The 25061-nt window shown below is 41.9% G+C and overlaps 1 protein-coding gene across 2 annotated transcripts in view; it reads left to right on the top strand.

The window, feature by feature from the left end:
- LOC121549063 (serine/threonine-protein kinase D3) overlaps nt 1-25061 on the top strand; it is a 58223-nt gene that overhangs the window by 538 nt on the left and 32624 nt on the right. For both annotated transcript variants that reach the window (XM_041860879.2, XM_041860878.2), the window contains exon 2: nt 124-954. In XM_041860879.2, coding sequence (XP_041716813.1) covers nt 652-954 — 303 coding nt within the window. In that variant the 5' untranslated portion in view covers nt 124-651. The remainder of the gene's footprint in view (nt 1-123; nt 955-25061) is intronic.

Genomic DNA, 25061 nt, shown 5'->3' with positions numbered 1-25061 from the left:
TTGGCTTATCAATGAGCAATTATAATCTGACTCATTGATCTGACAGGAGTGTTTTCCCCACAATTCTGGCCACGCATCTCCATTCGCCTATCTACTTTAATAGTTTGCTTTTTTTGTTGCCAGGTAATTTCCGGGGAGTGAGAAACTTTCTGTTACAAGGAGCAACTGATGAGAGCTGCGCTGTGCTTGTTTCCTCTACTCACCGTAAGAACTGGCTGTTGCTGCCCTGCGGCGGAACATTCTCCAATGGTTGGGGGCTTTTGGAGTTTTGGCAGCTCGATTTAAAAAAAAAAGATTCACTTGTCCTCAGAATGGTTTGTAGAGCTGATAATGTAGGAATAATCAACAGGCTTTCATTAAAACATTACTTACTGTTATGAATCTCATGTGAGCTGTCGATGAGGAAACTTGTACAGGGCACAAGTTACACTTTAGAGTAGGCCTAATTGTTTATTTTCTATAGGGGTAGTGTTCAGTATGATCTATTACTTATTCAACCGGCTGGATATTCTAAACAAGATGACCAAGATGCTTCAACATACCCGATGTCGTTGAAAAGAAGTTGAGAGCTGCTATTCTAAATAATATATGTCGGTCAACTTTGCATCTTTACCCCGTCAAGAATCCGTCAAGAAGACATAAAGCTAGCCAATGTCTGCCTGCAGCAGTTCGTCCCTTCCACCCTTACCTAGACTTTACCCCCTCTCTGTGGCCCCCCACCCAGTGGCCCCACCGACTCCCTCGCCGTCTCCAAGCCCGCCGGCAACACTCTACGGTCGGCTGTCAAATGGGAGTCTCAGCGCCCCGAGCCCCACCAACTCCCAGTGCTCTTTCCACGGGGTGTCTTTTCTCCTCCAGATCGGACTCACCAGGGAAACGGTGAACTTGGATGCCAGCGATCTGTCCGGGCTATCTGCGGTGAAGGAGCTTGTATGTTCAATAGTGGATCAAAAGGTAAATGCTGTCTCTAATCATTTCTGGGCAATAGTATACAATAGCATAATCCTCCTCATGATGTATGTGGGTATGCATGAAGACATGCACTTCATTTCATGTCAAACTTCATTTCTTTGTAGGCTACACTCTAGACAAGGGCTCTCCAACCCTGTTCCTGGAGAGCTACCGTGCTGTAGGTTTTGGCTCCAACCCTAATCTAGCGCACATGATTCTAATAATTAGCTGGTTGATAAACTGAATCATGTTAGTTACAACTGGGGTTGGATTGAAAACCTGCAGAAGGGTAGCTCTCCAGGAACACGGTTGGAGAGCCCTGCTCTAGGCTATAGTGTTATTGATTAAATCAAATCAAATCAAATTTTATTGGTCACATGCGCCGAATACAACAGGTGCAGACATTACAGTGAAATGCTTACTTACAGCCCTTAACCAACAGTGCATTTATTTTAAACAAAAAAAGTAAGAATAAAACAACAACAAAAAAAGTGTTGAGAAAAAAAGAGCAGAAGTAAAATAAAGTGACAGTAGGGAGGCTATATATACAGTAAAATAAAGTGACAGTAGGGAGGCTATATATACAGGGGGGTACCGTTGCAGAGTCAATGTGCGGGGGCACCGGCTAGTTGAGGTAGTTGAGGTAATATGTACATGTGGGTAGAGTTAAAGTGACTATGCATAAATACTTAACAGAGTAGCAGCACGTAAAAAGGATGGGGTGGGGGGGCAGTGCAAATAGTCCGGGTAGCCATGATTAGCTGTTCAGGAGTCTTATGGCTTGGGGGTAGAAGCTGTTGAGAAGTCTTTTGGACCTAGACTTGGCACTCCGCTACCGCTTGCCGTGCGGTAGCAGAGAGAACAGTCTATGACTAGGGTGGCTGGAGTCTTTGACAATTTTGAGGGCCTTCCTCTGACACCGCCTGGTATAGAGGTCCTGGATGGCAGGGAGCTTTGCCCCAGTGATGTACTGGGCCGTACGCACTACCCTCTGTAGTGCCTTGCGGTCAGAGGCCAAGCAGTTGCCATACCAGGCGGTGATGCAACCAGTCAGGATGCTCTCGATGGTGCAGCTGTAGAATTTTTTGAGGATCTGAGGACCCATGCCAAATCTTTTTAGTCTCCTGAGGGGGAATAGGCTTTGTCGTGCCCTCTTCACGACTGTCTTGGTGTGTTTGGACCATGATAGTTCGTTGGTGATGTGGACACCAAGGAACTTGAAGCTCTCAACCTGTTCCACTACAGCCCCGTCGATGAGAATGGGGGCGTGCTCAGTCCTCTTTTTTTTCCTGTAGTCCACAATCATCTCCTTTGTCTTGGTCACGTTGAGGGAGAGGTTGTTGTCCTGGCACCACACGGCCAGATCTCTGACCTCCTCCAAAGATCTTGTTGGATTCTAAGGGTTTCACGATTCACATTTGCACAGTTTTTGTAGTTATTACTGTTTTATAGACTGTAGACGTGTTGTATTATACCATGAAGCGTGGCGTTATATTTAAGCAATAATGCCCGAGGAGGTGTGGTATATGGCCAATATACCACGGCTAAGGGCTGTTCTTATGCACGACACACTGTGGAGTGCCTGGACATAGCCCTTAGTTGTGGTATATCGGCCATATACCACAAACCCCCGAGGTGCATTATTGCTATTATAAACTGGTTACCAACGTAATTAGAGCAGTAAATATAAATGTTTTGTCATACCCATAGTATACGGTCTGCTATACCACAGCTGTCAGCCAATCAGCATTCAGGGCTTGAACCACCCAGTTTATAATGTAAAATGAGCATCAGTGTGGAAAAAAGAGGTTGCATTTGAGAGAAAAACAATGAAAACAGGGCAACAGTATATACAGTTGAAGTCGGAAGTTTACGTACACTTAGGTTGGAGTTATTAAAACTCGTTTTTTCAACCACTCCACAAATTTCTTGTTAACAAACTATAGTTTTGGCATGTCGGTTAGGACTCCCATGGGCAGAGAAACTCAAAAGGGGTGATGATATTAATTAACAGTAATTTCGATCCGAATGTGCAAATTGTCCAAACAGATATGCAAGGTAGATGGATTATTTTAAATATGTTATTGGACCATAAACAGATATGGCTCATTAAACTTTACGGACCAAATAATGATGATCCACACTTCTTTGACAATATATATATAATAAATTATCAACTCTGCAAGTAATTCAAGACTCTATTATTATGGTGGGAGATTATAATACCGTTTTAAATAGCTCAATGGACCGTAAAGGAAATCACACTACAAACAATCACCCTCATGCTCTTAAGGAAATCGTGAATGTCATGGATACATTAGAACTAGTAGAAATATCCTGATCTAGTGAGATATACAGTGGGGAGAACAAGTATTTGATAGACTGCCGATTTTGCAGGTTTTCCTACTTACAAAGCATGTAGAGGTCTGTAATTTTTATCATAGGTACACTTCAACTGTGAGAGACGTTATCAAAAACAAAAATCCAGAAAATCACATTGTATGATTTTTAAGTAATTAATTTGCATTTTATTGCATGACATAAGTATTTGATCACCTACCAACCAGTAAGAATTCCGGCTCTCACAGACCTGTTATTTTTTCTTTAAGAAGCCCTCCTGTTCTCCACTCATTACCTGTATTAACTGCACCTGTTTGAACTCGTTACCTGTATAAAAGACACCTGTCCACACACTCAATCAAACAGACTCCAACCTCTCCACAATGGCCAAGACCAGAGAGCTGTGTAAGGACATCAGGGATAAAATTGTAGACCTGCACAAGGCTGGGATGGTCTACAGGACAATAGGCAAGCAGCTTGGTGAGAAGGCAACAACTGTTGGCGCAATTATTAGAAAATGGAAGAAGTTCAAGATGACGGTCAATCACCCTCGGTCTGGGGCTCCATGCAAGATCTCACCTCGTGGGGCATCAATGATCATGAGGAAGGTGAGGGATCAGCCCAGAACTACATGGCAGGACCTGGTCAATGACCTGAAGAGAGCTGGGACCACAGTCTCAAAGAAAACCATTAGTAACACACTACGCCATCATGGATTAAAATCCTGCAGCGCACGCAAGGTCCCCCTGCTCAAGCCAGCTCATGTCCAGGCCCGTCTGAAGTTTGCCAATGACCATCTGGATGATCCAGAGGAGGAATGGGAGAAGGTCATGTGGTCGGATGAGACAAAAATAGAGCTTTTTGGTCTAAACTCCACTCGCCGTGTTTGGAGGAAGAAGAAGGATGAGTACAACCCCAATAACACCATCCCAACCGTGAAGCATGGAGGTGGAAACATCATTCTTTGGGGATGCTTTTCTGCAAAGGGGACAGGACGACTGCACCGTATTGAGGGGAGGATGGATGGGGCCATGTATCATGAGATCTTGGCCAACAACCTCCTTCCCTCAGTAAGAGCATTGAAGATGGGTCGTGGCTGGGTCTTCCAGCATGACAATGACCTGAAACACACAGCCAGGGCAACTAAGGAGTGGCTCCGTAAGAAGCATCTCAAGGTCCTGGAGTGGCCTAGCCAGTCTCCAGACCTGAACCCAATAGAAAATCTTTGGAGGGAGCTGAAAGTCCGTATTGCCCAGCGACAGCCCCCGAAACCTGAAGGATCTGGAGAAGGTCTGTATGGAGGAGTGGGCCAAAATCCCTGCTGCAGTGTGTGCAAACCCGGTCAAGACCTACAGGAAACGTATGATCTCTGTAATTGCAAACAAAGGTTTCTGTACCAAATATTAAGTTCTGCTTTTCTGATGTATCAAATACTTATGTCATGCAATAAAATGCAAATTAATTACTTTAAAATCATACAATGTGATTTTCTGGATTTTTGTTTTAGATTCCGTCTCTCACAGTTGAAGTGTACCTATGATAAAAATTACAGACCTCTACATGCTTTGTAAGTAGGAAAACCTGCAAAATTGGCAGTGTATCAAATACTTGTTCTCCCCACTGTATATGTATGTGTATATATATATATATATATATATATATATATATATATATTTACGAGAAAAAAACATATGGGGGATTGGAAGTAATGCAGACAGTTACAATCTATCTGAAATATTAAAGCTGATCTACCCCCTAAAATATATATATATATATAAAAAGTTGGTTAGGACATCTACTTTGTGCATGACACAAGTAATTTTTTCCAACAATTGTTTACAGACAGATTATTTCACTTATAATTCACTGTATCACAATTCCAGTGGGTCAGAGGTTTACTAAGTACTAAGTTGACTGTGCCTTTAAACAGCTTGGAAAATTCCAGAAAATGATGTCATGGCTTTAGAAGCTTCTGATAGGCTAATTGACATAATTTAAGTCAATTGGAGGTGTACCTGTGGATGTATTTCAAGGCCTACCTTCAAACTCAGTGCCTCTTTGCTTGACATCATTGGAAAATCAAAAGAAATCAGCCAAGACCTCAGAAAAAATATGGTAGACCTCCACAAGTCTGGTTCATCCTTGGGAGCAATTTCCAAATGCCTGAAGGTACCACGTTCATCTGTACAATCAATAGTACGCAAGTATAAACACCATAGGACCACGCAGCTGTCATACTGCTCAGGAAGGAGACGCGTTCTGTCTCCTAGAGATGAACGTACTTTGGTGCAAAAAGTGCAAATCAATCCCAGAACAATAGCAAAGGACCTTGTGAAGATGCTGGAGGAAACAGGTACAAAAGTATCTATATCCACAGTAAAACGAGTCCTATATCGACATCACCTGAAAGGCCACTCAGCAACGAAGAAGCCACTGCTCCAAAGCCGCAATAAAAAAGCCAGACTACGGTTTGCAACTGCACATGGGGACAAAGATCGTACTTTTTGGAGAAATGTCCTCTGGTCTGATGAAACAAAAATAGAACTGTTTGGCCATAATGACCATCATTATGTTTGGAGGAAAAAGGGGGTAGCTTGCAAGCCAAAGAACACCATCCTAACTGTGAAGCACGGGGTGGCAGCATCATGCTGTGGGGGTGCTTTGCTGCAGGAGGGACTGGTGCACTTCACAAAATAGATGGCATCATGAGGAAGGAAAATGATGTGGCTATATTGAATCAACATCTCAAGACATCAGTCAGGAAGTTAAAGCTTGGTCGCAAATGGGTCTTCCAAATGGACAATGACCCCAAGCATACTTCCAAAGTTGTGGCAAAATGGCTTAAGGACAACAAAGTCAAGGTATTGGAGTGGCCATCACAAAGCCCTGACCTCAATCCTATAGAAAATGTGTGGGCAGAACTGAAAAAGCGTGTGCGAGCAAGGAGGCCTACAAACCTGATTCAGTTACACCAGCTCTGTCAGGAGGAATGGGCCATAATTCACCCAACTTATTGTGGGAAGGTTGTGGAAGGCTACCCGAAAACGTTTGACCCAAGTGAGTGGCGCAGTGGTCTAAGGCACTGCATCGCAGTGCTAACTGTGCCACTAGAGATCCTGGTTCGAATCCAGGCTCTGTCACAGCCGGCCGCGACCGGGAGACTCATGGGCGGCGCACAATTGGCCCAGCGTCGTCCAGGGTAGCGGAGGGAATGGCCGGCAGGGATGTAGCTCAGTTGATAGAGCAAGGCGTTTGCAACGCCAGGGTTGTGGGTTCAATTTCCACGGGGGGGCCAGTATAAATTTTTTTTTACAAAAAATGTATTCACTAACTGTAAGTCGCTCTGGATAAGAGCGTCTGCTAAATGACTAAAATGTAAAATGTAAACAATTTAAAGGCAATGCTACCAAATACTAATTGAGTGTATGTAAACTTCTGACCCACTGGGAATGTGATGAAAGAAATAAAAGCTGAAATAAATCCTTCTCTCTACTATTATTCTGACATTTCACATTCTTAAAATAAAGTGGTGATCCTAACTGACCTAAGACAGGGAATTTTTACTAGGATTAAATGTCAGGAATTGTGAAAAACTGAGTTTAAATGTGTTTGGCTTAGGTGTATGTAAACCTCCGACTTCAACTGTAGTTGTGGTTTTCACGTGTTATCTTTTGTTTAAGTTTCTGCTATGAATGTGACACCTGTGTTTTGCACACAATAGATGCTCCCGTGGTTGTTTAGCTGAGAGGAGTCGGTTTCTCCCTCCTGCCTTTGCAACAGATTGAAATACTGTGGTAGGCTATGAAAAACTGAAAACATGGTATGCACACCAGAGTACACTACATTACTCAACAACATATTCACTTGTTCCTGTAAGCTACATATAAGTGAATTTGTCCCAATACTTTTGGTCCCGTAAAATGGGGGGATTATGTACAAAAAGTGCTGTAATTTCTAAACGGTTCACCCGATATGGATGAAATTACCCTTAAATTAAAGCTGCCAGTCTGCAACTTAACCTCATAGTCATTCTATCGTTTCAAATCCAAAATACTGGAGTACAGATCCAAAACAACAACAAAAATTGTCACTGTCCCAATACTTTTGGAGCTCACTGTATATGGCCTTATCACACATACCATTCCCAGTTTCTCTTTGTGTAACAATTACACAGAGCAACGTAAAACACGTTTTTTCTTGTATGGTTCTTGAGTAAGGGTAGAAAAACAACCTTTTGTTATGATGATGGTTGACTGACGCGACAGCAATGGCACAGCTGAGATGCATGCACTTCTTTTCTGTTTTACTGGCCATGTTAGATTTTACAAGGGAAACCAAAGGAAAGCGTTGTAACATGGTTCATGCTATGTGTGAGCCGTGGTGCAACATCAGCTCTCTTCCTCAATCTAAACATACAGTATATATCGCATGGATATGGTGAAAGAGTGGACAATGACGTTGCTTGGCCTTCAATCTTGCACTAAGCAATACCCTTACATCTAGTCTAGAAGGCATGAGTAAATAAGAATAGAATATGTTTCTGAACACTCCTACATTAATGTGGATGCTACCATGATTACGGATAATCATGAATGAATCGTGAATAATGATGAGTGAGAAAGTTACGGAGGTTAGCATATGATATTTTTGCCTCTGTAACTTTCTCACTCATCATTACATAATTATTCACAATTCATTCATGTTATCCGTAATCATGGTAGTAGCATCCACATTAATGTAGAAGTGTTCAGAAACGTATTCTATCCTTGTTTGCAATAAAAGTGATTTCAAAATGACACAATGCATTATTTACCATTAATTTCTATAGGGCACAACACAATCCGAAACACAACCAAACCAAACTGCAACTGAAGTCACAAACTTGATGTAGTCATTGCGTGCTAGGAATATGGGACCAAATGGGGGGACACCCTCAAACACCCTCAAATAAAAGGTGACATTCTGTACTGTCGCCTCATATAAAACATGTATAGAGCCAAATGAAAAGTTGTAGATTCACTGTCCAAATAAATACATAGGGGAGTCTATATCCACTATCCATATTATCTGGGTCAACAATACAACTACATCACATTAATGATGACGGTTCATACCAGAAAGAGATTTTTATAGACCCTCCCACCACTTCACTTTCAGAGACTATGAGCCCGATGGGCCCTGGTCAATAGTAGTGAATAGGGTGCCATTTGTGATGCACCCCCAGTGTGGGAGTATTGAAACTCCAGGACTATATTTATTGTAGGTCAGGCCATGTAATATTTGTGATTCTGTAGGAGGGGTGGAGGGGAACAGGGACTGTCCCGGGGGGTCCAGGAAGCCAGTGGGGAAGTTCCCCTCCCCTGCAGGCCGACATACTGTCCCGAGCTGCCTCTGCCTGCCCTGCTCGGCTCCGTAGTCACCCCCGGCCTCCCTGTCCTGTCACACAACACAGCTACAGGTTGATGTACGCTGCAGGCCGCAGACAGAGAGGTGCTAGGGTGTTAACATTATTTATTTTCAGAAATGATAGAGAGGGGGGCCGACAGAGGAGAAGGGCTGAGACAGGATTTGTACCTTTGTTGCCAGAGAGTTGTGTGTTTTGGAATTTCCTTGAGGCTACAACTGTTAAGTCAGTTGATGATTGTTGCAATAGTGAGGGAGAAATAAATCAGATTCTGGCATTCAATTTCACCATCAGCCATTCAAATGCTACAGTATATAAAGAGCATGAAATAGAGCGACTTACTCAGAGCGAGGGAAAATAATCTGCTTACAGCGTTTACCACTGATTATATTTTTCAATAATGTATAACAGATGTAGTCTTTGGGGCATTTTAGATTTACTTACTACGAAGCGCAATTGAGCAAAGGAACTGAATTGCAGATTGCTGAGCTATTCCTTAATGTCCAAGCAAATGCTCTTTGCTCTAATAAAAAGATCTGTCTGTCTTCCAAACTCTTAACCCAGTGTTGGAACTACAGAATTAGAATGAACTAGAACTGGAATGATTCACTCTATCGCATCATTCTATTTCTATGGTTCAAAGGTCATCATCATTCATCATCATTTTCATCAGTCCTGAAAACCAATGGCTAATGGCTATGGAGATATTATTCCAGGGTCTTTTTGCGCAGCCCCCATTAAGCGCAAGGGCTTGTAGCGTGTCAGCCCTCAGGTTGTTTGCGTGCTGAGGCGCAAGTCTTGTTTAGCGTGAGACAGTTAAATTGGTCCTAGGAGATATGGCTCCTTGCCAATGAATGCAATAATAATGGTCACCAATGGTGTCTTTTTGTGTTCTTAGTTATCAAATGCTCATTGAGTTCTTCCTACACCTGATTGTTGTATAGTGGAAGTCCAGCAAGTCTTTGGACAAAGCTTTATTATTATTTTTTAAACCTTATGACATGAGTCGTTAATATGTTATATACTAAGCAACTTCCATTATTCTGGCTTTGTTATTATGGCCATTATTCGACTACATGCATTGTGTGACATGAATGACATGTCAAGGTGACTGGAGCCATGGCACTATGCTGTTGGTGAATTAATGTCTGACCACCCACCCCTCCCCCACTCCTGCATGTGGAGCTGTGCTGTGTTGGTGGAGTGTGTGTTTCCTGCTCCAAAGTGCCATAGGCTAATCATTCGTTTCAGCCAGTGCACAGGACAAGACTGGAACAGCAGAGAGAACAACGATTAACTACAGATGTAGGATCTTAATTTGATCACTCTTTTGTTGCTGAGAATTTTCCTGCACAGCAGGAAATGCAAACTTGTAGTGTATTCAAGGTTTAAAAAGACTTCTAAAGTTTGTAATTTCCACTTTAAAATGACAGAGTTGATTTGCCCAAACGAAAAATGTATCAACCCCTACAAAAAAAATGTCCATTAATTTTAATCCACATAATAATTCACATTTCTTGTTGCTGCAGGATTATTTCCCTGCTGTAGCAAACTGGCTCAAATTAAGATCCTACATCTGTACGTGGCCTAGATCCTGGTTTATACTTTCTTGATGAAGTTCTCTCTATCCCAATTTCTCATTAGGCCTGTAACTGATGCATCTGATGGTGTGGTGTCATAGTATGAATATGACTGAGCTCCTTTTCTCTCTTATGAAGACTACCACCTTTTCAATAGGCCCTGGTAAAAAGTAGTGCATTATATAGGGAATAGGGTGCCATTTGGGATGAACCCCTGGTGTATTGAAGAGCAAAGATGAAAACGAGAGAGGGAGAGAGAGAGAGTGGGATAGAGAGAAAGTGGGAGAGAGAGCGAGAGAGAGAGAGGGTGGGAGGGAGAGAAAGAGAGAGAGAGAAAGAGAGGGACATTTCACTTTACAGACCATACTCAATTCAGGGATGGGTCTTTTATGGCATATTATCAACATTTGGTAAATGTAAATGGCAGCTGATTGTGATTACTCTGGTTACAACTGAGCTTGTATTATTTGAGCCAGTTCGCAATCCGGAATCTCTCTAAGCTTTAATTCATTGGTGATGCTGCTGCTTCTGTTCCTTATATTACATTTACATTTTAGTCATTTAGCAGACGCTCTTATCCAGAGCGACTTACAGTTAGTGAATACATATATATATTTTTTTATACTGGCCCCCCGTGGGAATCGAACCCACAACCCTGGCGTTGCAAACGCCATGCTCTATCAACTGAGCTACATCCCTGCCGGCCATTCCCTCCCCTACCCTGGACGACGCTGGGCCAATTGTGCGCCGCCCATGAGTCTCCCGGTCGGCTGCGACAGAGCCTGGATTCGAACCAGGATCTCTAGTGGCACAGTCAGCACTGCGATGCAGTGCCTTAGACCACTGCGCCACTCAGGAGACCAATGTTGTATGTTGGAGAATAAGAATCAAATTTTGCTCTAAGATACATACAATACCTTTCTTTTATCATTTTGTTTAGTCCCATTGCACGGTTCATAATGATTTATATAAACTTATATGATTGCCCTTTGTATTAAGGGAGGCACTATTATTTTATAATCTCCACAAATCATGATATACAGTACATATACAGCCCTGGGGGATTTGGTGAAATCAGTTGAGCAGGTTTTCATTGTTCAGTCTTATTGATGTTCATTCCTGTAACTTAGAAGGATCCCTAGAATGGATAACTGTGCTTGGTGGGATTCTCCATCCGTTCTAGCTCTGGTTCAGTGCGACTTGCTAATGTTCAGGAAGGCTCAGCGTTAGCCACACTAACAGAGCTACATCCGACAATGTTGACATGCTCCCTCTTTATTGGACAGGCAAGGGTCATTATCACATTCCTGTAGAATGGGTTAAGCTTTAAGGGCTTGGATCTCTGTAGGAGCCTTTGGCCTTGCTTAACATCCCTTGCCTGGTTGCGTCCCAAATGGCACCCTATTACCTATATAATGTACTACTTTTGACCAGAGCTCTGGTCAAAAGTAGTGCACTACAGATGTAGGATCTTAACTTGAGCCAGTTTGCTAGAGCAGGAAAATAATCCTGAAGGATTAATCCTGGAAATGTGAATTATTATGTGATTATAATTCATGGACATTTTTATAGGGGTTGATTTTTTTTTTGTAAGGGGAAATCAAGTCTGAATTTTCTAAGTGGAAATTACAAACTTCAGAAGTCTTTTTAAACCTCAAATACACTACACGTTTTAAATTTGCTGCATTGCAGGAAAGTTCTCCTGCAACAGGGTGATCAAATTAAGATCCTACATCTATATAGGGAATGGGGTACCTCTGTGACCTGTTTTATGGAGAAAACTGCTGAGGGGCTTGGAACTCGTCCGAAATCCCTTTTCAGACTATGTAATGTGTGATATGTTAGACCGTGTAAGGCCGGCAGTGGGCTCTCTGGTTTGGAAGTCTTAGGCAGCGTCCCAAATGGCACCCTATTTCCCAATAGACCCTGTCCAAAAGTAGTGCACTATATAGAGAATTGGGTGACATTTGGGACCCAGTAATGACATTTTGAAGTTCTATATACGCATCATCGAAGGTAATAAAAGTAATGAGGTGCATAAAGCGTTTTCTAAAATGTCAGTGAGTTTTTGGACACTTTATTTGGGTAGTCCAGATCTGCTCTACAGATGGTCATACTATCAACAAACTATCTGTTGATAAGCAACTGCTTGCTAAGGTTACGGTTAGAGTTAGGGTTAGGTTTAGAATAATGGTTAGGGTAAGGGTTCATGTTAGGACTAGGGTTAGAGCTAGGGTTAGGGTTAGTTGATAGCTAGTTGTAATGCTACTAATAGTCTGTAGAGAGTCTGTAGAGCCTCTACAGATGTACTATCCAAATAAAGTGTTATCGAGGCATTTTCAGATGAAATACTGGTGGTATCCACACTTTATGGAACTCATTCAATTAAATGTATTACCAATGAGAATAAAGCCATCTTCTACTCTCATGGAGTCTACGTTGTGTATGTACTTCCTCTTAATTGGTTTTGTTGTTATCCGTGAATTCGTCTTTCGGAAATATTCTGTCTTCCACAATAAACTAAAAGAGAGAACATTGTGAACATTGTATTTTCAGTTCCTGTCTGCAAAGACCGCTTCCTTTTTATTGAGCTCCTGCGAGTATCCCTCAATAGTATTTCTAGAGAGGAGAAAAGTGACATCTATGTGTGTCTGTATTGTGGGGGCCTGTGCCTTCCACCATTGGCTGTCACATGGTGTGGATGGTGTGGATTGGACACGCTCACTCGATGATTCATGGGTTAAGCGATAGGCAACGGTTGCGTCCCAAATGGCACCTTATTATCTTTTTAGTGCACTACTTTTGACCACAGACAATAGGGGGATAGGGTGCCATTTGGTTAAATATTGCCAGTGTGTCCAGCCATCTGGCCAACTCTGCACTCCTTTCCTCAGCTCAGCGTGCACTGACCTGCCTGTCTGACATCCACCTTCATTATTAGATGGAGGTGGAATTTATCTGTCTTGAGCTAACACAGACCCTGAAGTACTGCTGTAGGATATATCTTGTCTCTTTTCAGAAAGTCCCTGTCAGACAGTGCTATTTTTTCTACGTTGAAAGCCTTTTGTCCCTCACTGCGAAAAGAAACAAGAATAGTCTTCAGTACAATACCGCGTAAAAATAGCCAAGGACCTTTGGAGTTATACAAAAGCGTGTTTCTGAGTAGTCGACTCAAACACTTGGAAATAGAATTGTGTTATCTTAGTTGTCTCAGTAGTCAATACTATGTATTCATTCTGACATTCCCTAAGGCATAGCTGGCTGTCAACATCTCTGTGCTCCTTATCGTGAATCATACTGATACAGTGGGGTCTTTTCAGTACGGAACTAGGAAGTGGAGAGAGAGTATTGAGATCTACTGATGCCCACTGATTGTCCAGTAGGAAATCTACAGTATGTGGATTCTGTTCAGCCATGCGAAACAGGGCCCTAAAGGACAAGACACACTGTAACGAACCGTGTGCAGTAGATCACCTGCTGGGTGTCGACGAATGGTTAGAGTCAACATGTAGAATCATCGGGACCTGATCAGAAAATCATGGCCGCGATGTTCTGTGGTCAGATGCGATAGGACGGCTGCCCTCTGCTGATAACAGTTCGTCGGTGCGGTCTGTTTTGTCCTTTAGGTTTAAATGCAATGACCCTGCTGGCCTCACCACCTCATTTGAGGAAATATCAGCTTGGCTTACTGATAGCTTCCCACATGAGGAAGGAGAACATAGGATTTGACTGGCATCAATGTCAAGCCCATTGTGAGGGCTGGAGGGACATACGTTGACCAGGCCGATGAGGAACAGAACAGTGATGTGGTGTGTATCTTGCAGATGCTGTTAATTGATAACAGTGCATCACTTTTCATATGATCAGTTTTGCTTAAGTTTGCTTTCTTAAGTCAAATAGGCTAAGCCATGCCCGAAAGCTAGACTGTGATTTGACCTACACTTAATGCCAGTACACTGTATGTACTGTGTGTGTGCCTTAATGTACTGTGTGTGTGCCTTAATGTACTGTATCTCCCACTGTAGAATACCCTCACTATTTTAGACCCATAGTCTGACAACGGGCCTATTGTGGCATCAACCCCTCCCAGTCTGAATTAATATTATTTTAAATCAATTGCTTTATACAGGATGAGCCAGACCTTGTGTTGTCCTTATCTCTCCCTGAGAGAGAGAGAGAGAGAGAGAGAGAGAGAGAGAGAGAGAGAGAGAGAGAGAGAGAGAGAGAGAGAGAGAGAGAGAGAGAGAGAGAGAGAGACAAGAGAGAGAGAGAGAGACAAGAGAGAGTGAGAAAGAGAGAACGCAAGGGAGAGAGTAAGCGGCAGAGAGAGATACAGTAGTCTAATGCTTATGGCTCCAGTTTACCAGCCTCAGAGACCAGTGCTCTCATCTGCTCAACAGAACAGTCAGATGTGTGATCAGTCATTGGTCAGCCTGCTTAAGGGAGAGTTATCTCTGTGCATGTGATCAGGCTTAATATAACCTTCTCTGAATGTGAATTTCCCCTAAATGTTTAATGTCAATGGCTACGTCCCAAATGGCACCCTATTCCTTACATAGTGCACTACTTTTGACAAGAGCCCTATGGACACCATGGTCAAAAGTGCTGCACTGTATAGGGAATAGGGTGCCATTTGGGACACAGACATGTACTGATATGACATACTCATTTCCTATACCATAATACAAATGATCATCCCTTCAGAGAGCAAAGTAATTGAGATTTGATTATACTGTACGCCGTTTAACCTACCATTTGAGGCATGTTTTTCCAAGAGCTTCTTGTCTGCACAGGGAGGGAGGTATGGGGTTTTTGGCTTATGAATTGGAAAAACTGTCCCAAATTGCCTCAAAAGGCAGTTTAATTAAAAGCTTTATCTCGCCTTACTGGGATGTATGTGCACTCCCTCTATGGTTGATTGTGAGTATCTGGAAGCCCAGTGTTTGTTGATGTCTTTTGGCAGGCAGCCGTTTTGAGTGTGTGGCTTCCTCTACTCTCCTGGTTGATGTAATTTCCATGTAAAAGGACCCATGAACACCAACGTGAAGTTTATAGGACCATGTCAAATCTGGTGTCAATGAAAGCTAAGAGTCTATATCTTTTAGAAATTAAGGCATATATACATTTTCTATCCTAAATATTAGGAATAAGCAAAGGCCTTGATTTCTGGTCAAACAGATGGAAAAGGGGTCTTAGAAAACATCTACCAGAAAAAGTCTTAGAAATACATCAAAACACAATAATGTTGAAGTAAAGACCCCTGCCAACTAATATCAACACTTATATTTAGAGAAATTATTTGCCTTGAAATTCGGTTACCAAAAACCCACATATCTTTAAGATATTTAAAAATGTATCTCCCTCATGAGGAGGGAGGATCATTAAAGTTCACAGAACAATTAGTTATAGTGTTTTTACTGATATCTATTTGGTTTATGAATTATTAAGTGATTAAAACAACAAATTCTGTTACCAAATTGATAATGGAATTTCAGAAAAATCTTTAACGGAATTACTGCAATTGAATTGGCTACAATGGGAACTCATAGTAGTCACAAAATACAGTTGGGTCACCTGCTACTGTCCTCCTTTCCACTGGCATACTGTTACGTTCAGCTCATACAGTGGGGAAAAAAAGTATTTAGTCAGCCACCAATTGTGCAAGTTCTCCCACTTAAAAAGATGAGAGAGGCCTGTCATTTTCATCATAGGTACACGTCAACTATGACAGACAAATTGAGGAAAAAAAATCCAGAAAATCACATTGTAGGATTTTTTATGAATTTATTTGCAAATTATGGTGGAAAATAAGTATTTGGTCACCTACAAACAAGCAAGATTTCTGGCTCTCACAGACCTGTAACTTCTTCTTTAAGAGGCTCCTCTGTCCTCCACTCGTTATCTGTATTAATGGCACCTGTTTGAACTTGTTATCAGTATAAAAGACACCTGTCCACAACCTCAAACAGTCACACTCCAAACTCCACTATGGCCAAGACCAAAGAGCTGTCAAAGGACACCAGAAACAAAATTGTAGACCTGCACCAGGCTGGGAAGACTGAATCTGCAATAGGTAAGCAGCTTGGTTTGAAGAAATCAACTGTGGGAGCAATTATTAGGAAATGGAAGACATACAAGACCTCTGATAATCTCCCTCGATCTGGGGCTCCACGTAAGATCTCACCCCGTGGGGTCAAAATGATCACAAGAACGGTGAGCAAAAATCCCAGAACCACACGGGGGGACCTAGTGAATGACCTGCAGAGAGCTGGGACCAAAGTAACAAAGCCTACCATCAGTAACACACTACGCCACCAGGGACTCAAATCCTGCAGTGCCAGACGTGTCCCCCTGCTTAAGCCAGTACATGTCCAGGCCCGTCTGAAGTTTGCTAGAGTGCATTTGGATGATCCAGAAGAGGATTGGGAGAATGTCATATGGTCAGATGAAACCAAAATAGAACTTTTTGGTAAAAACTCAACTCGTCGTGTTTGGAGGACAAAGAATTCTGAGTTGCATCCAAAGAACACCATACCTACTGTGAAGCATGGGGGTGGAAACATCATGCTTTGGGGCTGTTTTTCTGCAAAGGGACCAGGACGACTGATCCGTGTAAAGGAAAGAATGAATAGGGCCATGTATCGTGAGATTTTGAGTGAAAACCTCCTTCCATCACCAAGGGCATTGAAGATGAAACGTGGCTGGGTCTTTCAGCATGACAATGATCCCAAACACACCGCCCGGGCAACGAAGGAGTGGCTTCGTAAGAAGCATTTCAAGGTCCTGGAGTGGCCTAGCTAGTCTCCAGATCTCAACCCCATAGAAAATCTTTGGAGGGAGTTGAAAGTCCGCGTTGCCCAGCGACAGCCCCAAAACATCACTGCTCTAGAGGAGATCTGCATGGAGGAATGGGCCAAAATACCAGCAACAGTGTGTGAAAACCTTGTGAAGACTTACAGAAAACGTTTGACCTGTGTCATTGCCAACAAAGGGTATATAACAAAGTATTGAGACACTTTTGTTATTGACCAAATACTTATTTTCCACCATAATTTGCAAATAAATTCATTAAAAATCTTCCATGTGATTTTCTGGAATTTTTTTCCCTCATTTTGTCTGTCATAGTTGACGTGTACCTATGATGAAAATTACAGGCCTCTCTCATCTTTTTAAGTGGGAGAATTTGCACAATTGGTGGCTGACTAAATACTTTTTTCCCCCACTGTAACTGTTTTCTTTCTCTTTCTGTTGTCTGGTGGTCAAAGTATGTGTGAAAACAGTCCGGACAACCCCTCCCTTTCACGCTCCCTCTCTCTCTCTGCCTCTCTCTCTCTCTTCTTTCTCTCTCCAGTTAATGGCACCTCTCCCGGCTCTTACTGACACCTACCCATGAGCCCCCTCTCTTTCCATTTACTGTAACCAGCATCCTTACCCACTGAGCGCCAACTAGCACCGGACGTTCATGGACATTGAAAAGTAGTTGAAATTTGGTCAGTCCACCTTGTCCACAGAAATAGTTTTTTGTTTTTGGGATTGGCCGGATTTAATTTCAACGTCCATAGATGTCCATTTTTGGTCCGGTCATGGCTTGATTTGGCCCAAACATAGACATCCATTATTGGTTTGGATTTGGTCCAGTCTGGATCAGACCAAATCTTAACCAATTATAGACGTCTATGTTTCACAAGTGTAGAGAGCACAGTACAGTACAATAGAACACAGTAAAGGAAGAAAAAGTTGAGCAGAGTATAGTTCAGTACAGTTCTGTACTGTAGAGTAGAATAGAGTAGAGTTCAGTACAGTAAACAGTAGAGCACACTAGAGTTGAGGACACTATAATGTACTGTATTAAACTGTACTGTACTGAACTATACTCTATTTTACTGTACTGAACTGTACTGAACTATACTCTACTTTACTGTACTCTACTGTACTGTACTGAACTCTACTGTACTGTTCTCTACTTCAGCGATTCTCAACTGGGGGGTCGCGACCCAACCAGCCCCGGACGTTGATGGATGTTGAAAAGTAGTTGAAATTTGGTCAGTTCGCCTTGTCCACAGAAATAGTTTTTGGTTTTTGTTCCTGTCCAGACCAGCTTTAATTTCAACGCCCACAGATGTCGATTTTTGGTCCGGTCCGGCCTTGATTTGGCCCAAACATAGACGTTCATGATTGGTTTAGATTTGGTCCAGTCCAGATCGGACCAGATCTTAACCAATCATAGACGACTATGTTTCACAAGTGTGGAGAGCACAGTACAGTACAGTACAATAAAACACAGTAAATTAAGAAAATGAAACTTATTCTACAAGAACCAATATCAATCCCTAAAAACACAACCTTGGATAGCTTTCCAGATTTAACCGATAAATTGGTCCACATGGAAAACTAAAGGCGTAGAAACCATAAATGACCTGGTAGTAGGAAATACATGTATTTACATTACAACTTTAATTGACCAATGTAGATATTTTCAAATACATGCAACTTAAACGTTTTATATCACAACATTAAAATGTTAAATATTTTGGACATCAGAGCAATCTTGAGTCAGAAAATAGGTAAGCTATACAAAAGGTAAGCTAGGTAAGCTATACAAAACCTTGCAGAAAGCCTATCCAACTGATCTCATAGAAAAAAAAATATAAACTATTGGACTTAAAAATAACTGATATTGGCACAAGATGGAGGGAATGTTGGAACATAACTAACGAGATTACAGTTAACGAAAATCCATGCTTAATACAGTATACATTTGTTTATAATAATTATACAAGATACAAAATTCACTATTTCTACAGCACAACGGAAGAGTCATGTCTTAATTGTAAAACTAATAATGACTCAATAATCCATGCCTTCTGGGAATGTTATAAAGTCAAAAAGTTATGGGCGGAGTTAGAAAGTTGTATTACAATGTAGAAGTATTACAATGTAAATGAACCTTTAATCCGTCTGTCTGCATATTTCAAGACATGGCATATAAGGTTGCAGTGATGGGTTGGACGATACTTTTCTCATCAATCATCATTAAAAAACATATACTTAAAAACAGGAAATCAACCAATCCTCTGTTGTTAACGCAATGGAAGGGTAAAATGCTTTATTATTAAAAAAAATAAAGTGCGTGGGCTACGGAGAGAAACAAAATGGTGCAGTTTGAGGCCATTTGGGAGAAAGTGATGCGGGTGCTGGAGATGGGGTGTGTGCTACTGGATTTGGGAAGGTGTGATGTAGTTGATGTTTGTATGATGTTGTCGTTTGTATGTGTGTGTTCTGTATTGTTTATAAAAGATAAAATAAAATCTTACAACAAAAAAAGAACACAGTAAAGTAAAAAACAGTTTAGTTCAGTACAGTACAGTAGAGTACAGTACAGTACAGTATAATACAGTACAGTAAAGAAAACAAATGTTTAGCTAAGTGTAGCTCAGTACAGTATAATCCTGTACTGTACAGTAGAGTAGAATAGAGTAGAGTTCAGTACAGTAAACAGTAGAGCACACTAGAGTTGAGTACACTATAATGTACTGTACTGTATTCTACTGAACTATACTATACTGTACTGTACTGAACTATACTCTACTCTACTGTACTCTACTGTACTGAACATTGGTACGGTCCAGACCAGCTTTAAATTCAACGTCCACAGATGTCGATTTTTGGTCCGGTCCGGTCTTGATTTGGCTTAAACATAGACGTTCATGATTGGTTCAGATTTGGTCCTCTACTCTTCTCTACTCTGCTGTTCTGTGCTGTTCTGAGCTGTTCTGAGCTCTACTGTGCTGTACTTTAATGTCCAAACTTGTGAAACATAGACGTCTATGATTGGTTCAGAGTTAGTCCGATCCGGACCAACCAAATGTGGTCTTATTTGGGGGGCGGAGCTCATAAAAATAATAGCCAGTTTGTAGAATAATACCCAAATATGCAAAGGAGGATATTGCATATTTCTACCTTTGTGTACCTATTTAGAATAGATCAACATGAAGAGAGGGACATTCATGTCTATAATTATGGATTTCTGTGTAGTACAGACCAGGGACCCATGATGAAATTCTGTTACCGCAATTCTGTTACCCGGTGTACATCCACTTCACTTACTGTAGTTCAATAACCAAAAGAGATTTTTTCAAAATCAAGGTGTCATGTCATAGCTGACACCCAATTTAGCATAAGCAAAAAACAAACAAACGTTACAGTGGAATTGCCCTTGGTGCACTGCACAGTAATCCACAGTCAGTCACTGGTGAGTAATGGTTACATAGCTGTAGCCCTAATTAAATCAATTGGCCCTTGTGCCTTTTTTTACTTTCTGTTTTTACAATCCTCTCAGTTTTATGTTTGGCTCCCTCCCTGTAACGGCTTTTAAGCATATTTGTAGCAGAACAACCAAGTAGTTCATTCATTGTTTCCAATTCCACCACCAAACCACCAGATTCAGCAGTGAAAATGTCCATCTTTGAATGAAAAGTAATGAAAACTATCATAAGGAATCTATTATTTTAAAAATAAAAATAAATATGTGTGTGTAGAGCGGTGTTGTGGCGTTATCCAGGGAGAAAGCACAGCACATCTTCCATGTGAATGTGGACAGACAGGGGGACTGAGTTCTCTTCAGGGGTGCGTCCCAAATGGCACCCTATTACCTATATAGTGCACTACTTTTGACAAGGGCCCATAGGGCTCTGGTCAATAGGGGCCCATAGGGCGCTGGTTAAAAGTAGTGCACTATATAGGGTGACATTTGGGATGCAGACCAGGAAAAATGCACATGTCCCTGAGATCCACTGTGCTTCATTCACAATGCTTCAAACCATAGGCTACATCTCAAATGGCAACCTATTCCCTATGTAGTGCACTACTTTTGACCAGGGTCCGTAGGGCTCTGGTCAACAGTAGTGCACTATATAGGGAAAAGGGTGTCATATGGGATGCAGACTCTGTTTGTTTGTTTTTCACATAATTTTCTCTGGTAAATGGGGAAGTTATCATAGTGACCAGGGAATATGGTGCCATTTGGGACGCAGCCCTGGGGTTCTGCACTGGGATAGGATTATCCCCGTGGCCAGGCAAGGGCACGATTATACGATCCCCATTAAGAGTAGCCGAGTTTCATCCACTAGGCTTTAATTGATTATTATATTGAAGTGCCTTCCAGTCCATAGGTAGGCAGCGTGTAAATATTGGAGAGTGTAATTGTAATTTCCTAAATGGGGGGTGGATGATTTCTAGTCACCTCTTACATTGTTCCTCACCTGCATCATGTATCTGCTGTGTTCTCTGGTGAAGAGGAGGAAGTGCAGAAAGTTGTATCATGTGTGATGTTATCCTAATGGGACGAAAAGGTTATTCCATGCTGCTGAAACTGACAGGGACACCTGAAGCTTTCAAGTCTAATTTGCATCCCTACCTATACGTTTAGCCTACTTAACTCATGATTACATACTCTTTCGTGTATGAGTGGATGGATGCATAAAGGTTGAACCTCTCTGACAGTTCCTTGTACTACACTGGTATTTATGGTGTTGAAACAAGTCCTGCTGAGACTGAGGTTGTCCAAATATGGACACCGTAGGTATTGAAAGTTGTTGTTTAACTGCATCCACAGCAACTGTTAGTGGCAGGGATGTTACTGATATTACGGAAACAATATTATAAAACTGGTTGTTTGGATCCTGGTTGCTGATTGGACAAGCAGCGTTCCAAGCCGTGGTGTGTTGGCCGTCACTGGCACACTATGCCTGCTAAACAGTTCCATCTGAAAATTATCACTTGGCCTCCATAAGAATAATCTTGTTCATGTTGCTGTCCGAATCATCTCTTGTGTTTATCTAAACTCGCACCAGCCTAGCATTTAGTTTGGTAGAGCGGGGGGTAGTATAATCCTCGCTGTCTGCCTGTCCTACCTCAGAAACAATGTTTCACCTTCGAATTTTGAAACTCTGTACCATACACAGAGATTGAATAGTGCCCAGACTCAGCCTAGACCAGACAACTTTTTCGGAGCTAGGCAAAATCACGCATCAACATCATTATCATGGACATATCCAAGTAAATGCAAATAGAAAAAAAGATCAAACAAACGAAAATGCAGCTAGTGTACTGTCATTCGAGGTTCAATGTTTGAGTTAGCTGAAGTTGGCTAACTAACTAGCAAGTGACACGAACGTTATCCAGCCTGCATAGCAACCATTTTGTTTAGAACGGACGACCAGTCCTTTTGCATAGCAACTATGCAAAAATAAATAATGGGTGTGTTCGTAAATTCAATCTGGAGTGCCAGAGTGCGCTCAGAGTGCACTCTGGGCGTTTGTAAATTCAGAGCGTTGTCAGATTGTCCGTTCATAAATTCAGAGCGTTTCGCTCTCGGATTGTTCAGAGCGCACACTGGACGCTCTGACCAAGGAGTTGGGTTCATCCGAGCGTTCTGATCTCACAACGGCAGTCAAGCACCCAATCTAACTGGCTACTTTTGGCTAGCTTGCTAGCTACTTCCAAACACAAATGAGAGAACACATCAGTCTGACCATTTTACTCGCCTTAGCAGAGCTGGTCAGGCAGTTTTCATGTTACCAGAGCGTTGGTGACTGTAACAGTGCTGCTGGCAACAATTTAATTACGCTTCTTTGCCGACGTTTACTGACACCGGCCATATTCAACCGGTGTTGAACGTTCATCAATTCATCAGTTATTCTGCGCTCTGGCACACTCGGACGAGAGTGCTCTGAAATCGGAGTAGATAGCCAGAGTGAATTTACGAACGCACCCAATGACTGGGTCGCGTCTGTAGCAACATGACTAACAAACAACCAGATTTTTGTCAGGACTATATCTTCAGGTGGAACAATGAAATTGTATTAGTTTACTTATCAAAATTACTTTTTAATGATAATATGTAATTCTTTCTTATTTTTATATGTTGGTAACAGTTTTATGAAAGCAATAAGGCACACGAGGCAGTGCTGTATCATGAATGCAGTCACAGATAAATGGAGTCAGTGCTGTATCATGAATGCAGTCACAGATAAATGGGTTGACTGGACCTCCTCTATCACGTCAGGCAGAACAACGCCATTTACCTGTGACTGTATTCAGCACTGCCTCTTGTGCCTTATTGCTTACAGTCCTCCTCCCTGATTATTTGCAGTGAACAAGTTTGTGATGTGTTGACATTTGACATTATGTCAGTATGCATGTTGACATTTATTTTCCTCGCATACTGACCTGCTGGAGTCATTTCCTGGGATACTGCTTGTCTTTGCTTGTGGTGTGTGTGTGTGATAGCACTGTTTACTAATCTATCCTGATAACCAGGTAGCAAGGAAGCGTAAGGGATTGTCCATACTAAACGTACAATCAAATTAAAGTGCATTGTTCAGTTTGATGTTTTAGGAGCTAACCGATTTGCATTTTTAGATCATTTCAAAGACACTTGATCACTGTCTGTGATTTTTCTTCTTGTGTTTTTATAGCAACGTAAGTATTTACATAGCGCCATCACTCTCCTGGGCTGTTCCCAAATGGCACTGTGTTCCCTACATAGTGCACTACTTTTGACCATCATTCTATGGGCCCTGGATAAAAGTAGTGCACTATATCGGGAATACAGTGCCATTTGGGACGGAGCCATGTAGTTATGTTCCAAAGCACTCCCTGGTGATGAATAGATTGTTTCTCTTCCTCCTCTGCTCTGTGGAAAGGGGGGATGAGAACTAATATCCGTTGGAGGAGTGGGTGTAGGGTGGGTTTCTGTGGATGTGACCGGGCAGTGTGTGCCCCGTCTCCTCCCCTGGTCTGAACTGTGGATGGCCCTGTGTATGGTGTGTGTATGGCTCAGTGGGTTAAACTGCCTGCCTGTCTTGCTCTGACATAGCAGTGACTTCCTGAGTCACAAACATGACAACTGATGGCTAAGAATGAAGAGTGACAGAAGGGAACTGCTATTAAGTAGTAGTTGCTAAGAACTGTATGAATGCATCTTTACGTCTCAGAATCTGAGATGGATAAAGAAGACGAACATGGAAGATGGCTGACTTTTGGTTTCTATTGAGCCTTCAAACGCTCTGGTTAAGGATGCTTTCTTCTTTCAAACACGAATTTAAGCCATTGTAAATAAATTACATAGGGATACGAAATGTTCTGCCTTCACACATATCAGCCCACACACAAACTCATGCACATATACACACACACACGCATACACACACAATCCCCTCCCTTAAAGGGGCAAGAAGGGCACAGGAAGAGCTCTGTAATGTGAAAAGAATGCTGGCGAGAGTCATAAACAGGTCATGGATTAGAGCTAAAACACAGTCAAATCATTGGTCTTATATGGACCCTCTTTATACACAGTCAATCCACCATGCAGTGTGAAATGACCAACAGCGAGTTAAATCATGGCATTCTTGTCGAGCATTTTCTCAATGCTACCTCTCAGACTCCCACATACACAGAGCCTAATGGGCCCTGGTTCAAAAGTAGTGCACTATAAAGGGAATAGGATGCCATTTGGGACATAGCCACAGTCAGACTCTGCAGTCAGTGTGTTTACATATTCTCTACACGTCCAACTGTCTCTAAATGATTAGGTAAACTCTCCGAGTTTGCCTGGAGAACAATGTGTCTCTGAGGGCTGGGTGGTGGTGGTGTTCTCAGATAGGTATTATTTGTATGATTGGGATGGTGTGTGTGAGTTTATGTGTGTGTTGACTGTTTCTAATTTATGAGACCATCACAGATCAGAAATATTACTAAGACAAAATGGAAGACAATTTTCTTTC

Source organism: Coregonus clupeaformis, chromosome 33 (genome assembly GCF_020615455.1).
Source record: "Coregonus clupeaformis isolate EN_2021a chromosome 33, ASM2061545v1, whole genome shotgun sequence".
NCBI classification, from domain to species: Eukaryota; Metazoa; Chordata; class Actinopteri; order Salmoniformes; family Salmonidae; genus Coregonus; species Coregonus clupeaformis.
Note: the sequence above shows the minus strand (reverse complement) of the source record. Positions and strands in the feature narration are given on the sequence as shown.